Source organism: Phytophthora parasitica, assembly GCF_000247585.1.
Source record: "Phytophthora parasitica INRA-310 unplaced genomic scaffold supercont2.4, whole genome shotgun sequence".
Lineage (NCBI taxonomy): Eukaryota > Oomycota > Peronosporomycetes > Peronosporales > Peronosporaceae > Phytophthora > Phytophthora nicotianae.
The window spans coordinates 2,733,849-2,748,172 of NW_008648990.1; the positions used below are offsets into that span (position 1 = coordinate 2,733,849).

The following is a 14,324-nucleotide window of genomic DNA, read 5'->3' on the forward strand; positions in this document are numbered from 1 at the left end:
GCAGTCCAGGGCACTGTGTGTCCGAGTGGATCGCAACGCGATTTTGCGAATCCCACTCCACCACACTGTTGTGTGACAACGGCCCGTCACACCATCCCCCACTTCAGATAGAGAACACGTAACACTTGGCGTTTGGAGTCGAGATGGCAGAAGCTGGCGAAGAAGCGACGACCATGGGGGAGGAGCTGGAACGATGGGCGCTGCACGATTGCAGCGCCTTCCGCGACGCGCGCGGCCCGGACGAGATGAAGCGGTTGTTTGAACGGTTCCGGGCGACGCGTGGCAAGCCCGTCACGGTGACGCCCACCGTGACCATCAGGTCGCTCGATCGTGTGTGGACAGCATTCGTGAAGCGGTGGAACCTGGAGGGTCGCGAGGCGTTCGAAACCATGTTGAAAAAGCGTGAAGCTGATCACGCTCGGTTGTCCGTCGGTGAGCTAGCTGGACAAGTCTGTCGCCTGTCGTGGGACCAAGATCGCCGGTGCTGCATCGCGCATTTCGAAGATGGGTGTCCGCACTGTCGCGAGCTTGGTGTCACGCGACCGGATCGTGAAGAGTGGCGCCGCATTGTGGAGGCAGTTCCTGTGACTGAAGTGGAGAGGGACGTGATCGGACGTTACCAGCGAGCCTTGGACGAGGCTAGGCGCGCCGGACGGGCGCGTCCTCAGCGCGATCCGTCACCGGTGCGAGGTCCGTCTCGTACGCCGCTACGGTCCGGAAAATCAGCGAGGAGGACGTCACGAGGCTCCCAGCTATCCGGCATGGGGCCCAACCAGCGCACCAAGTAGCGCCGCTGTGAGGAATCAGAATGGCGCGGGGATCAGCGTGGTTCAGAATACGGTCGACGATATGGCGAGCATGCCCTGCCGTGTCAACAAGTGGCGCCGGACCGTCGCGTTCGAATGGAGGATCGGCGCGGGTGGGAGTACGCCGCGGAGATGCGGCGTCTGCGCCAGCGCGTGGAGGATCTGGAGCGGGAGAATCAGGACTTGCGTCGTCGGGTGCAGCGGCCGCGCGACGGGTGGGAAGATCGCCGGTATGCGGACGCGGAGGGTCCACCGCGTCGCTGGGGATAGTCGCCGGGTGGTATCGTCGGAGCCGGCCAACGTAGAAGGTAGGATGCAGACGTAGAGCCGTAGGAAGCTGCAACGTGTAGGCATCACCTAATACCTTCACGATCTTGAATGGTCCAATAAATCTCGGTGCCAACTTGTTGGCGCCCAAATACGTCACGGATGTAGGAGTAATTCCCAAGGTCGAAAGTAATACACGATCACCAACATTGAAGCGCTCCAAATTTTTACGACCACGTTGATCAGCATATTCTTTCTGGCGATCGACAGCAGTCGCGATCGCGTCTCGCACATATCGGATAATTGAGTCGCGCTGGTCGACGAAACCGTGAGCAGCCGCGATGTCGCGCGGCTGCGGCTCTGGATTGGGATCGAAATTCGCTGGCGGTGGCTCGGCGACTGGTGCCGAGTCAGGAGAAGGCTGCAGTTCGACCGCTCGACGACGTTGACGGGGATTGATCAGCGCCCGGGATGTCCATTCGGCAACTGGTGATGGTGCCGTCCGTGTGGCGGCACGCGTTCGCATGCCAGGTCGGGCTGTGAGAGAGCCGTGCCGCGTCAGAACGTTGACCGAAGTGGAACCGGCGTCGTCAGTCTGAGCATTATCGGGGATGGAGCGCTCCATCCCGAGGAGGGCAGGAATACGGGGATGTCGCCCATAGTTGATAAAGAACGGGGTGAACCCCGTCGACGCGTGGACAGCATTGTTGATCGCGAACTCAACCATCGGTAGGAAGGAGCTCCAGGACTTGAATGAAGTAGCGAAGCTGCGTAAGACGTCTTCGACAACTCGGTTAGTCCGCTCGGTCTGGCCGTCCGTTTCTGGATGCGACGCGGTGGACATCTTCAACCGCGTCCCGAGGAGGAGGAACAGCTCTTGCCAGAATGCCGCTGTGAAGCGGGGATCGCGGTCGGAGATAATCGAAGACGGGAGACCATGATGGCGGTAGACAGTATCCAGGAAGATCGCCGCCGACTGTTTCGCGGTGATGGTCGCTGGAACCGGAGCAAGATGGACCATCTTGCTGAATCGGTCGACGAAGACAAGGATTCCGGTACGTCCTTGTGCGTCACGCGGGAGACCGAACACAAAGTCCATGCTAACAGACGACCACGGCGCGGTAGCCACCTCGAGTGAACGGAGTGGAGTTTGTTTCGAATGCGAGGGCTTCACACGCTGGCACGCTTCGCAGGAGCGCACCCATTTGTGCATGTGCGGCCAATAGAAGTCTCGCGAGAGCGACGCGAGTGTCTTCTCGCGTCCGAGATGGCCGCTGCTCGGAGAGTCATGGAACTCGTGAATGAGATGAGATCGAAGATCGTCATCCAGCGGGATGACGATACGTGGAGGGTCGTCACGATCAACGTGAAAAGTTAGTAGATCACCGTCAAGGCCGTGTCGGTCGATGCGAGAACGGCTACGCGTCGACAGGCGGCGCCGCGCCGAGTCAGAAGCGTAACGAAGCATGGTCGGTGTAGATGGCGAAGGTCTGTTCGCCCCAAGAGGTACACGCGAAACTTGATGAGTGCATAGCGCATCGCTAGGAGCTCCTTATCGTGGACGGGGTAATTACGCTCCGCCGGCTTCAGCTGGCGCGACTGGTAGCTAACCACTCGCTCGCGCCCTTCGTCGTCGAGCTGCATTAGGGCGCGCCCGATGGCATAGTCGCTTGCATCGCAGACCACATGGAACGGCTTCGAGTGATCAGGGAGCATGAGTACGGGCGCGGTGGATAAGCTCGTCTTCACCGCGTCGAACGCCGCCTGGTGCTCGGGACGCCACGACCACGTGGCGTCCGCCTTGAGGAGTTGTGATAGCGGTCATACGGTCTCGGCGAAGTTCTTTGCGTAGTGGTGGAGATACGTCGCGAGCCCCAGCCACTGCCTCAGCTGCTTCTGGTCTTGTGGCATCAGCCAATCACAAATGGCCGCGATCTTCACTGGGTCAGCACGGACCCCGTCCTTGCTGACGTAGCTCCCAGTACTGGGATCTCAGGAGCGCAGAATATGCACTTCTTCAAATTTGCATAAAGCTTGTTCTCTCGCATCACTTCGAACACCTTGCGCAGGTGTCGTAGATGTACCACCGTGTCCGTCGTGTCGTCAGCGGCACGACTGTGAATGAAGATGTCATCGAAGTAGCTAGGAGCAAAGTCGCGATACGGACGTAATAGGTTGGAGACCATCCGATTGAAGGTGGAAGGGGCGTTCTTCAGCCCCTGCGGCATCACGAGCCACTCGCACAGCATACCACTGGGCGTGCTCACTGCAGTAAGCGGCACGTCGCTCTCGCGCATCAGGATCTGATAGAAACCGTCCATCAGATCGATGGTGCTGTAGATGGTACTGCCCGACATGGCGTCGAGCACCATGTCCTTGCGCGGAATCGGGGTCTGCGCCGGAATGGTGAAGTCGTTGAGCTTGTTGAAGGCGTGGACGATTATCCACCCGCCGGTCGCTTTCTTGGCACAGAAGGTGGGACTGGAGTGGGGAGAAAGGCTTTCGCGTACGTGACCGGCTTGCCGACGACCTTCGAAGAATTCGTCAATAGCTTTCACTTGGTCGCGGGGAAGCGGCCACTGCCGCGTCACACAATACTTTGCTCCGGACACGAGGTCAATATCGTGTCGAACACTGCGGTCCGGCGGGAGAACAGCTGGGACCTTGTCAGGGAAGACATCCATAAACTCGCGGACTAGTGGAGCGACTGGGTTGCCGGACGCTTCGAGGGCCGGCAACGACTGAGCGACATAACGCGCTTCGCGAGTGCTCTTCGGCTCAGCTCCGTTGGGGCGCGACCGATCGGCGGACGCGAATCCGGCTTCGACAGTCGCGATGGATGTAGATTCCGCGACGATCAGACAAATTTGCTCAATGTCACCACGCTTCAGGTCGCGGAGGAAATGTTTCCACGACAATCCAGATAGCTGCACGATCCCAGAGGCGTCACACGGCGGACGTGCGACTTCAACGTCGTGGACTCGTGGCGAAATCGATGACTCATCTCCAACCAGAACCGAGATGACCTCCGTGTCGGTTGAGTCCGAGTCTGACGAGGACACGCGGGGTCGCCGCGGGTTACGACGGCCGCGGCGACGAACCGGTCGTGGGGAGGCAGACCATGAGAGACCATTCTCGATCACGTCTGTTGTACTCAGGCGCCGGAACACATCATCGGAGCCAGGACGCGGGCCTGTTGAGGCGACCGCGTCCACATCATCAGGGAGCTTCCGCTCGATCACCCGCGGGAGCCCATGCTCAACCGTGTGTGAGAGCCCATGCTCTACCATATCCACTTCTTCGGGGAGCTCCCGCTCGACCACACGCGGGAAACCCTGTTCGACCACGCGTGGGAGACCACGCTTAACCCCGTCTCTCTTCTCGAGCCGCTGCTCGTCGGGACGCGGGAGCCCCTGCTCGACCGCGTCCGGCACGTCCTGAGATGCGTGTTCAGGACTGGCACAAGCTGCGTGCGCACACGCTGCACATGAAAAGCCATCGCTCACTTCAGGCGCAACGGTGGTCATGGCTTCCGAATCCACGACAGCAGCGTGTGGCCAATGGTTGGGCGTGCCGTTCAGGAACGACAGCACCACATTCACATCGATGTCGCGTGGGCGGACTGTGCCCGTCAGCCAGTCGATGTGAGGTTGGTGGCGAGCAAGCCATGGGATGCCAAAGACACAGTCAAAGGCTCCGCTTAGCTCAATCACCAGAAACTCATCGGAGTCATTGAAGCCGTCGAACTCGTACGCGAAGGTGGCTGCGCGCCGAGGCACTCGGCGCGGCTTGCCGTCAGCATACTTGACGACCATATAGCCGGGTCCCTCGCGGACGCTCGTGCCCGGTGGCAGTACCGACAGGCTTTCGGCGCGAAAGAAGTTGTTCGTCGCGCCTGAGTCCAGGAGCGCACGAATAGGTCGTGCGGCTCCCTCAACGTGGAGACTGAGCACGATCAGTCTCGAGTCACTGCCGGAGGTGGTGGCCGATAGATGTGCGTGAAGCACAGGAGGGCTAGGAGGAGGTTCCGCCACCAGGGACCCATCCCCTTTGTCAGAGCCAGTAGGGCGCCCCGCACCTACTGGTCGTCGTCGTTTTTTGCTGGAGGGGTAATAGTCGCGTCGGACTGGGTCGTGACGGTCGCCACAACAGGAGCTGGAGCGCGGCAAACTGCCGCGCGGTGTCCAAGCTTCTTACAGCGGAAGCAACCCAGCGGACGCGGGGTGCGTCGTGAAGACTGCAACGAGCGCGACGAACCTGACGAACTGGATGACGTCGGCACCCGACGTCCGCCATAGTGTTGAATCGTATCCACCTCCATCGGTTCGGGACCGGGTTCGTGAGCCAAAGGCCTCGAGACGTCGAATGCTTGCGACGCCGTGACACTGTAGTCTTCGCACAAAGCAATCACGAAGGCCTTTTCGAGTGTGGATGGAGGTTTCCTTGTCAAGTAGAAACGCTGGTAGCCAGCGTTCAGTCCCGAGACGAAGACGTGGACCTGAGTCGCCATGTCCACGGGATGCACGACACCAGATGCCGAGTGTGCTGAATGTACTCGAGCATGGACATGCGTCCCTGCTTCAGCGATAGGAAGGCGGACCGCTGGACGTTCTCGTCTTGAGGTGGCTCGAACGCGAGCCGGAGGTCGGACTTCATGGACGCCATCGTCGGGAAGCAGGTGGCGTCGGCGACGAGCTTACCGAGTGCCCACTCTTTCGCCTTTCCCCATAACTTGGAGAGGAGGAAACGAGTCCTCGCGAGCTCGGTGGACAGTTGCCGAGCGTCAACAGCGATGTCAATCTCACAGAACCACCGGTTCAAGTGAAGGCGGCCAGCGCCTTCACCGTTATAGGTAGAGACGTCTAACTTGACGATGTCGGTCTTGTTTTTGGGTTGCGTGGGAGTCGACACTCGCCGACGGAGGTCAGCGAGCTCACGCGCCATGAATTCCTGGGCGGCCAGGCGTTGTTGTTCCTCAGTGCCGGTCGTCAGCAGAGTCTGGATGGCAGCATCGCCGGATGCAGCAGCGAGTCGGTGTAACGCTTCCCACTCAATCGAGGACAGGTGGGGGAAACTTGCGTGTTCTAGTGACGTGCTGGTCATCCTGGACGCGTCGCTCATCGACGTGTCGTTCATCTTGATCGTGGGCGTTGGACGGATTACAAAGTGCTACCAGATGTAACGGGACTGAAGTACCGTTACTGTAGCGTACACTGAAAGGATCGAGGAAGCAGGCAAATACGACTCTGAGATTGATAGTTAGCGACGCGGTCTCGACACGAGAGACCGCGCCAGCCATTTACTCTGTTCTACGTGTTGATTGGCTACCGTGGTGGACACGGTAGCTGTTGTGTGACAACGGCCCGTCACACTTCCGCTCAGTAAAGGTTCCTGCTACGTTTATCAATCCCACTATGATTTCCTGTGCGGTACCACGAGACTCATCTGGGAACGTGACTATCCGTGTCACAAACAATGGAATGGATGCATCAACCAGCTCCGCTTCATATTTGTATGTTAAGGATATGTCGGTAACGCGATTATTACCCTCAAAAGATTTGAAAGAGGGAGGAACTACCGTGTTTTTCCAAGGTAGAAACTTTGTGAACCACTCACTTTTAGCGTGTCGGTTTGGTGAAATCCTAAGTCCTGCCACATACCTCTCCAACTCTGTCGCTGTTTGTGTTGCTCCACGACAATTGATTGATTTGAGAAGCTCAAATGGTACTGTTTCGGTGGAATAGACGAGCAACCAGGTGTATTTTACAGATGTACGTTATGGACTACTTGAAGGAAATGAAGATGACCTAGTCGCTCTACGACAACGCGATACGGTACTAGTCGCTGCTGTATTAATATGGCATGGTAGATTCTGACATCTTGTCGACGGTCTTGACCCTGTTATTGTGCTCCGTCTTGGTGTCGTTATGATTTTGAATTGCACGTCTTCGAATCCTTCTTTCTAGAAACCCACGGTCCTGAAAGGGGTATTGTACAAACCGATGCGGAAGGCTAACCGAGAGTTGGAGTATTTCGACAACGTCGGCGGTACAGAATTACCTTTCTATTTCGATGACACAAGTCGTGTTATGTAATTGCTGATGATGACAGATCCGAACAAGATTCGCAATAACCGAAAGGTTCAGCAACCAGAAGATACTGTCTCTATTTAGTTGAACGTGAAATGCACATTAGCGAAAGGCGAAGGCGGGAAATTGGCGGTATATTCAGCTTACGGAAAGTCAAAGAACCTGACTGTGTGGTTTTCGTGTGACGTGCTCGTGTAGAGGGCCAAGGCGTTTAGTCTGGATTCTAGGCGCTTACGGTCACTACAAAGTCGGAATATTCGCTGATGCGAGCAATACTATTACACTTGTTCGGTGCTATGCTCTAATATAGATTATGCTCCTATTTCCGCAGCCGCTGATCCTTTTTCAGCGCATGCGATTTCGAGCTGCTCTTAAGCTTTTACAATGATAATTGAACAAGTAAGCAGATTGCCCTTCATGGAGATTAATCGAAATGTCCCATCTCCCGCTCCTTATTCTCCTCCCTCGTCTTCTTCTTTTTCTTCTCTTTAGCTGACTCCTTCTCCGTTTCCCCTTTCGCGTAGCGGTGGTATTTTACGTCTTGTTTATCGTATTTAACGTTGCTAGGCTCAGCAAATTTTTATTGTTGGAAATAGAAAAAATAACTTGCTGCTGCACAATTGAGAACCCCTAATCAGGTCATGGCTGATTTTTTTTAGAATAGTTTCTTTTAGCAACAATCTTACAGAATTATTGTCAAGATTTTGTTAAATATAGAATGGAAATCAAATAAAACAATATATTGTTTTGCATTTAAAATGAACGATTTTAATCGTTGGATATATTTTAAATGTATTATTTTCTCGTTGCATTACAATAATTACAATATCGTTTAAGTCTGAAATTGTTCCTGGAAGCAATGGGGGCTTACGAGGCGCTTGATGTGACCCAGAGTGCGCAGTTGTATCTGCTGGTGGGAATTCTGGGGTTCGTCGTGTACCTTTTGCTAGTGTCTTCCTACTTCCTCGTGCCCAACATCAAGGCGCAACATCCGGCCGCCGATCTCGTCGTCTGGCACGCGGGATGCGGACTCGTCATGTGCACCGGTTTCATCTTCGCCTTCGCGCTGCAGCGGCAGGACGTGGCGCCTGAGGACGACGAAATGATCCATTGGCAGTGCTCCATATTGGGTCCTTTCAACCAGTTTTTCCTCCTGGCGGGCGTCTGCTGGTACCTCATGCTCTCGCTCGACCTGCTCGTGGCGCTCGTGAACCCCTGGATGGGCTACAGCTGCAAGTCTTGGGCCTACCACACCATGTACGTGCCGCTAATGTAGTCTAGTAGATATTGACTTACTAACGCTGCTCTATTGTGGTTTGTTGCTACAGTGTGTGGAGCGTGAGCGCCGTGTCTTCACTGCTACTTCGCCAACTGAATCTCTATGGCCTCTCACCACTCAACGTCTGCTGGGTCAAGCGCACTAAGCACCCGATGCAAGTGAACACAGCCAACTGGATCTTCGTCTTCGGTATTGTGGTCGCCACCTGCGTGTTGTCCTTTGCTGTCCTGCTATTCGCGAGCTTCCGCTTCGTCAGACGCCAACTGGACGTCACATATCGCGCCAAGCGCCGCAATTTAATGCAGTATTACCGCTATTTACTGATATTTGCAGGCCATTGGGTGGCCTGTGCCGCGCTGTATTACGCAGCATATCTCCAAGAATTCGATGGTAAAATGGCGAAGCATTTCGAGCTCGCCTTCGCGTTGGTGTTTGGATCGTACCCGGTGCTGTTGCTCATTGTATGGATTCTCAACACGGAGCTGTACCAGAATTTCTCGAGCGAGAATAACCTCTCGAAATCTGAGCGAGGAGCTGGAGACTCGACGAGTACAGAGCATTTCAGTGCCGCTTTGCGTAAAGATCTCATGCGATACACGACTGCAGGGATCCGTTGCAGCATCTGCGAGTCACCTGCAGACAGCTTACGTTCGCCGCTGCTGAGTTTGGCTCGGGATCGCTTCGGCTCACTTGATCGCACTGCCGCGCTGTCATTTTTACAGATGGAAGAGGGGGATTCAGCCGGTCTGTACCACGAGAAGAAACGCTTGGCGACTACAGTGTACAACGGCGAGTACCGGTATTATGAGAAGCTGGGCTTTACTGATTATGCTCCGAAAGTGTTCCAGAACATCCGTGAAATCTGTGGAATCGACAACGAAATGTACGAGCAATCGTTCGCTGATACTCTACTGGAGCGTGCGTCGGAGGGCAAGTCTGGGATGTTGTTCTACTTTACGAGCGACCGCAAGTATCTGGTCAAGACGATGACGAAGAGAGAGCACTCGTTCCTACTTGAGGTGCTCCCATTGTTCCACCAGTATATTCTGAAACAGCCGAACTCGCTCTTGTGTCGCTTCCTAGGCTGCCACTCGATGCAGCTTCCCGTAGGCTGGAACAAGATGTTTTTCGTCGTGATGGAGAATATCTTTCCCGATGGTCCGGTTGACGAGCGTTACGATCTTAAGGGTATTTTCCACCAGTCGAATTTCCGATACCAAGAAGGCATCCCAACACCAGTGTCAAGCGAGTGGAGCCGAAGTGGCAGAGAAGAAGGGATTACTCAGGAGGAAGAAGAAGGAATGTCGAGCGAGAGCCAAAGTGTGGACAGTGAATTGGGGCAGGTTACAGAGAAGCAGCCACTGCTGCGTCGAGGCAGCTCGCGTCCTTCGCTCCGATACGACAACGACTTTGTAATACGCCGTGCCTCTCTTTGTGTGAATCCAACGACCCGTGCGAACCTGCTCGCTCAGGTCACCGGCGACTGTGGATTTCTCCAGGAGCTGGGAATTATGGACTATAGCTGCCTGCTCGGCATTCGGCATTACAATCGTCGTATTGAGCCCGATATTATGGACAATCTGGCACACAACGCTGTGGTGTCGGCAGATCAGTCCACCGTCTACTATCTCGGGTTTGTAGACATCTTGCAGCACTACAACATTGGGTGGAAAATGCAGCACTGCTTGCTGGCGGCTGTAGTCGACAAGCGACAGATCACTGCACTTCCACCTGCTGAGTACGCGCTGCGATTTTTGAACTTTATCCATGAGTATCTGCTGCGAGATCCAGATGGATCACACGTTCGCTCGTATGGGAGCATCGGATACTCACCGTCCAGCTTCATCCGATAGAGGTCGCTAACAGCCGTATTATTAATGTGCAATTAGAACGAAAATAAATGGCTAGACACGATCGCGAATGCAGAACAACAGCGTGGATGTCGAGTTGCAGCGCACGCTCAACGAGTTGTGCACGGATCTCTTCGCGACCGCTGTGTTGGACGACTGTAGTGCCATTCTGCAGTCGCTTGCGTTACTCGCTGAGGCATTTCCCCAGGCCCAGTCGCTCATCGGTAGACTGCTCATCCAACCACCAGACAATCAAGACCGACCACGATATTCAACTGTTTCGAAGCTGTCTCTATTATCAACAAACTTTCTCTACAAGAAGGAAACAGTCCGTAGTGCGGTCTCTTTGTTGGCTGTATTAGCGAACAACAACCTACGAAACCAGCGACGCATCGTTCAGCATGTTGCTGGTGTTAAACTACCCATCAATCCAAGCAAACGTGGTGCTCTTGCAGCCGAGAGTAATCTATACGCTCTCACAGTCCCAGCCACCGTCACAACCACATACCGGAGATGGAAGAAGCGTCAGCAAGAACTGCACAATTGTCGTCTACCCAGTGGTACACCTCCCTGTAGTGACGGGACCCCCATGCCGTGCTACTGCGACGATTGTCTGGGGGCAGAGCAGTTTTTGTCGACGTGGCAGCATCATTTCCACGACTTGTCGCGCTGGACTCTAGATCCTGACAGAGGGACCGGTACCAGTAGCTCAAAGTCTCTATCGACCGAGGAATTTTTTCATATGTTCCTGGAAGACAATCAGCTCCGAGTGTGCAGTGTGGGGAACGCAGTGGGTAATGAGAAGAAGATGGAGAGTTCATGTACAAACAGGCATCGCAGCGTGGTGTATTACTTTGTGTCGCTTGAAGAAGCGGCGAATGCAACACCGAGAACGCCGGTGCAATTTAATCCTCTACGTCACGTGAGTGCCATTGCTATTGCCGCCGAGATTGACATTGCAGCCACGAGAAAAGCGCAAGTACAGTCGGTCACTATATCCAACGAGAGTTTATCACTGGAGTTGGAGGAATCCAGTGCACTCGCAACAGACCAAGTCATTCTCTTTACTGGCACTTCGGACATTGAGTCGTGTAGATCTGCGTTCCCAGAAAATAAGGAAGCGTCTTCTATATCTCCGAATCAAGCTATGGACAACAACGAGCGTCTACTGTATGATTTTCTTCGGTTTGAAGAGCAGCATGGTCAACTGGCGCAATGTGGCTCTCTTGTAAGCGACGTGAGTGAAGACAGTGACGTGGTGGAGACGACGCGGCGGGTGCTGCATTGTATGCTCGATTTTTGTGAGAGCACTGGCCAAATTCCATTGTCGGCGTTTCGCCGTAGCTTCTGCCGTTCTGTCGACTCCAATGAACCTCTCGATGATTCAACTGCTTCATGCGAAATGGACGACATCAAGTCTGCATCTTTGAACGTCAAGGTCACCATGACTGCCATACTGACTGAACAAGCTCTGCAAATCGACTGCACTGGAATCACCAGATCGTCTTGTACTTTCTCAACTCGAATCCCACAGCAAGAGCTTCTTGAGAACAGCACGGGAGACAGAGGGAACCTCAGCTTACTCTGTTTATCTGACGAAGCACTTGAGAATTTGATCCAGCGTTGCCGTATTTGCATGTGCGAAACCCAAGAAACCCACGAAGATGATGATTCAGTGTTTTATCTGCAACCATCCACGCCAGACGAAGAAAGCTTGCAACCTTCAGACGACGAAGTCAGCGAGGGTCCTGTCGTAGCTCATAGTGAGCAGCAAGACTGCGCTGTTCACCCTCCGCTTTGTGGACTATCTCCCGAGGCAAAGCGAGTGCTGACAAAGCTGGAAACAGTTGTGTCGCAAGAAAAGTATCGTAAATTAACTTGCGACGGATTCGCAACAGTCATGAAGAAGCTCTCAAACGTGGTAGCAGACTGCAACAAACGCATCTCGTATCTCTCGACAACAAGAGATAAAGAACTCGTCGTAGCTGTCACACAAGTCCACCGCACAGCAGCCATTTCTCGATGTCGCCACTGTCGTAATCTGCTCATTCAACTCGGCAAAAAAATGGCATTGAAAGCGACGCCATTTGATACATCGGCTCCAATCTCTCATGACAAGCTGTTGCATATCGCCAAACTTGTACGTTCCTCTATCCAAAGTGTACTCGTTCACAGTGAGAGCTTCGATCCATGGGAGATTCCAGACGCACGTGTGGAAAATCTGCAATTAGATCATCGCGTCTGGGCCAGCGGCTACCCTGATGCCGCCTTTTACCAAGATACAGACGCACGACGTCGTCAAAACAGGAAGAAACAGCAGCAGCTCAGTAGGAAATTGCTCCAGAAGAAGAAAAAAGCAAACGGTCAGGCTCGCGAAATACAGCACAAGTCCGTGCAGGCTTAGGGTGAATATGATACAATATTAATAGTCACATTTCCTTCTTCGTCCACTCGCCAAACATGTGCTGGTAATCCTCCAGTTGCCTCTGTAATACATGCAATTCCACTCAGTCCCTCACTATAAAACACACACAATGGCCGTCCTACTTTGAGTTGGTTGTTTTCCTCTAATAAACGGAGATACGCTTCAGCCTGGCTGTCCGTCTGGCGCTTGAGTGCTCTAATTGTCATACAGCAAAAGTTGATCAGCCTATTACGATGCCATAAAGAACAAGAGATGTACCCACTCCAGCTCAGTGTCCCTCTGTTGAGCCTCACCCACGGCTCCTCGCAAACAGAGTTCCAAGCCACGGGCATAGGCGTCTGCCGCCATTTTGTACGAGGCCATGCCGTACAGCGCCTTGCCCTTCCGCGAGTACGTTTTGGCCCACTCTGGATCCAGAGTGATGGCTACATCGGCATCTGCCTTGGCCAGTTGGTACTGCCCCAGTGCACAGTAAGCGGCCGAGCGGTTGCTGTGCAGCGTAGCCGTGGGCTTCCGTTCGATGCCCAGCGAGTACTCGCGGATGGCAGCCTCGAAGTCTTTGGACTTGAAAAACTCGTTGCCACGGTTCTTGTGCCACGAATCGTCACCACGGGATGGCGCGCTGCGGCCCTGCGTGGTGGACGCCGACAGTTTGGCGCTCACCGGTGGAGCGGCCGGCGAGGTTGACCCAAACAGCCACTCCATAATTGGTTGATTCCGTGGGATATACAGATTAAATTGTCTAAGTTGAGCTCGTATCGTGATATCCTGTCGTACTTGATACGATGTGATTTCTCTGAAATTTATTTCAGAGTTAAGAAGGGATCCGATTCGAGGTATTATTCTGTCAGCTATTAAAGTCCTGTCTAAAGCGATGCCGATTAGAAATATAGGCATAAATACTATAAGTAATATAAACCTCTGATCTTTGATGTTGATGTGAAACTGATAAATTAGCTGAATGTTACCTGTGTCGTCCGGACCGAGTACTAATAATATTATTCAAGGTTGCAAGAAGGTGACCGGCTCATAAGCTTCATTGATAGAAATATAAATATAAAACCTACTCTACTCCCGCATCGGTGCATGTAACAGCCTCTTCACTATGATACATTCAACTTCACTGCCGCTGCGTCAGTGGCTAGGAAAGGGTGATAAAAGCAACTAGCAGATGCTGCGGCTGCGAAGCAGGCGCAGGAGATGCGTCGTCAGGTATCCTCCGTAGGTTTGCTAAATTTCAGAGCTTCATCGGGCAAAGCACGACTTTGTTTACCAAACTGGTAGACTTGCTTTTTGTTGTTGTTATTAATAGGGCCTCATCATTAGAAAATTCCGTTCAGATTTAAAAATCCAGTTACTTGTGAGCGGAATTTACCTGTTCATTCAGCTTAAGTTTTTTTGTGTTGTAATCATTTTTGTGAAGAGTACACTAAATAAATACTTTTTGCTTTGAAATTAGTAGGGGTCGTATCGCCAAATACTCCCATGGGACACGCGTCGTTGGCACATCGTCGCACTGCCATCGGTGTTGTACACCAGCTCGATGTCCAATACGAACGCACACTTGCCGCTGTCGGTCATCTCAAAACGCTTCTTGAGATCGCTCTT

The 14,324-nt window shown here is 53.5% G+C and overlaps 5 protein-coding genes across 5 annotated transcripts; 3 read left to right on the top strand and 2 right to left on the bottom strand.

Annotated features, from left to right (window-relative positions):
* Positions 1-143: 143 nt before the first annotated feature.
* Positions 144-588, top strand: PPTG_03737 (hypothetical protein; the record flags this gene model as incomplete). Its single annotated transcript, XM_008896426.1, has 2 exons — positions 144-428; positions 505-588. 2 exons carry the CDS (start codon positions 144-146, stop codon positions 586-588), a joined length of 369 nt encoding a protein of 122 aa, XP_008894674.1.
* An 8,005-nt stretch (positions 589-8,593) lies between these two features.
* On the top strand, positions 8,594-10,294 carry PPTG_03738 (hypothetical protein; the record flags this gene model as incomplete). The annotated part of the gene is made up of 1 exon (XM_008896427.1): positions 8,594-10,294. The coding sequence occupies one exon, from the start codon at positions 8,594-8,596 to the stop codon at positions 10,292-10,294; it is 1,701 nt and encodes a 566-aa protein (XP_008894675.1).
* A 67-nt stretch (positions 10,295-10,361) lies between these two features.
* PPTG_03739 (hypothetical protein) lies at positions 10,362-12,695 on the top strand (the record flags this gene model as incomplete). The annotated part of the gene is made up of 1 exon (XM_008896428.1): positions 10,362-12,695. The coding sequence occupies one exon, from the start codon at positions 10,362-10,364 to the stop codon at positions 12,693-12,695; it is 2,334 nt and encodes a 777-aa protein (XP_008894676.1).
* Positions 12,696-12,720: 25 nt separating this feature from the next.
* PPTG_03740 (hypothetical protein) lies at positions 12,721-13,421 on the bottom strand (the record flags this gene model as incomplete). The annotated part of the gene is made up of 3 exons (XM_008896429.1): positions 12,721-12,777; positions 12,839-12,911; positions 12,979-13,421. 3 exons carry the CDS (start codon positions 13,419-13,421, stop codon positions 12,721-12,723), a joined length of 573 nt encoding a protein of 190 aa, XP_008894677.1.
* Positions 13,422-14,171: 750 nt separating this feature from the next.
* On the bottom strand, positions 14,172-14,297 carry PPTG_21376 (hypothetical protein; the record flags this gene model as incomplete). Its single annotated transcript, XM_008896630.1, has 1 exon — positions 14,172-14,297. The coding sequence occupies one exon, from the start codon at positions 14,295-14,297 to the stop codon at positions 14,172-14,174; it is 126 nt and encodes a 41-aa protein (XP_008894878.1).
* Between the last annotated feature and the right edge of the window lie 27 nt (positions 14,298-14,324).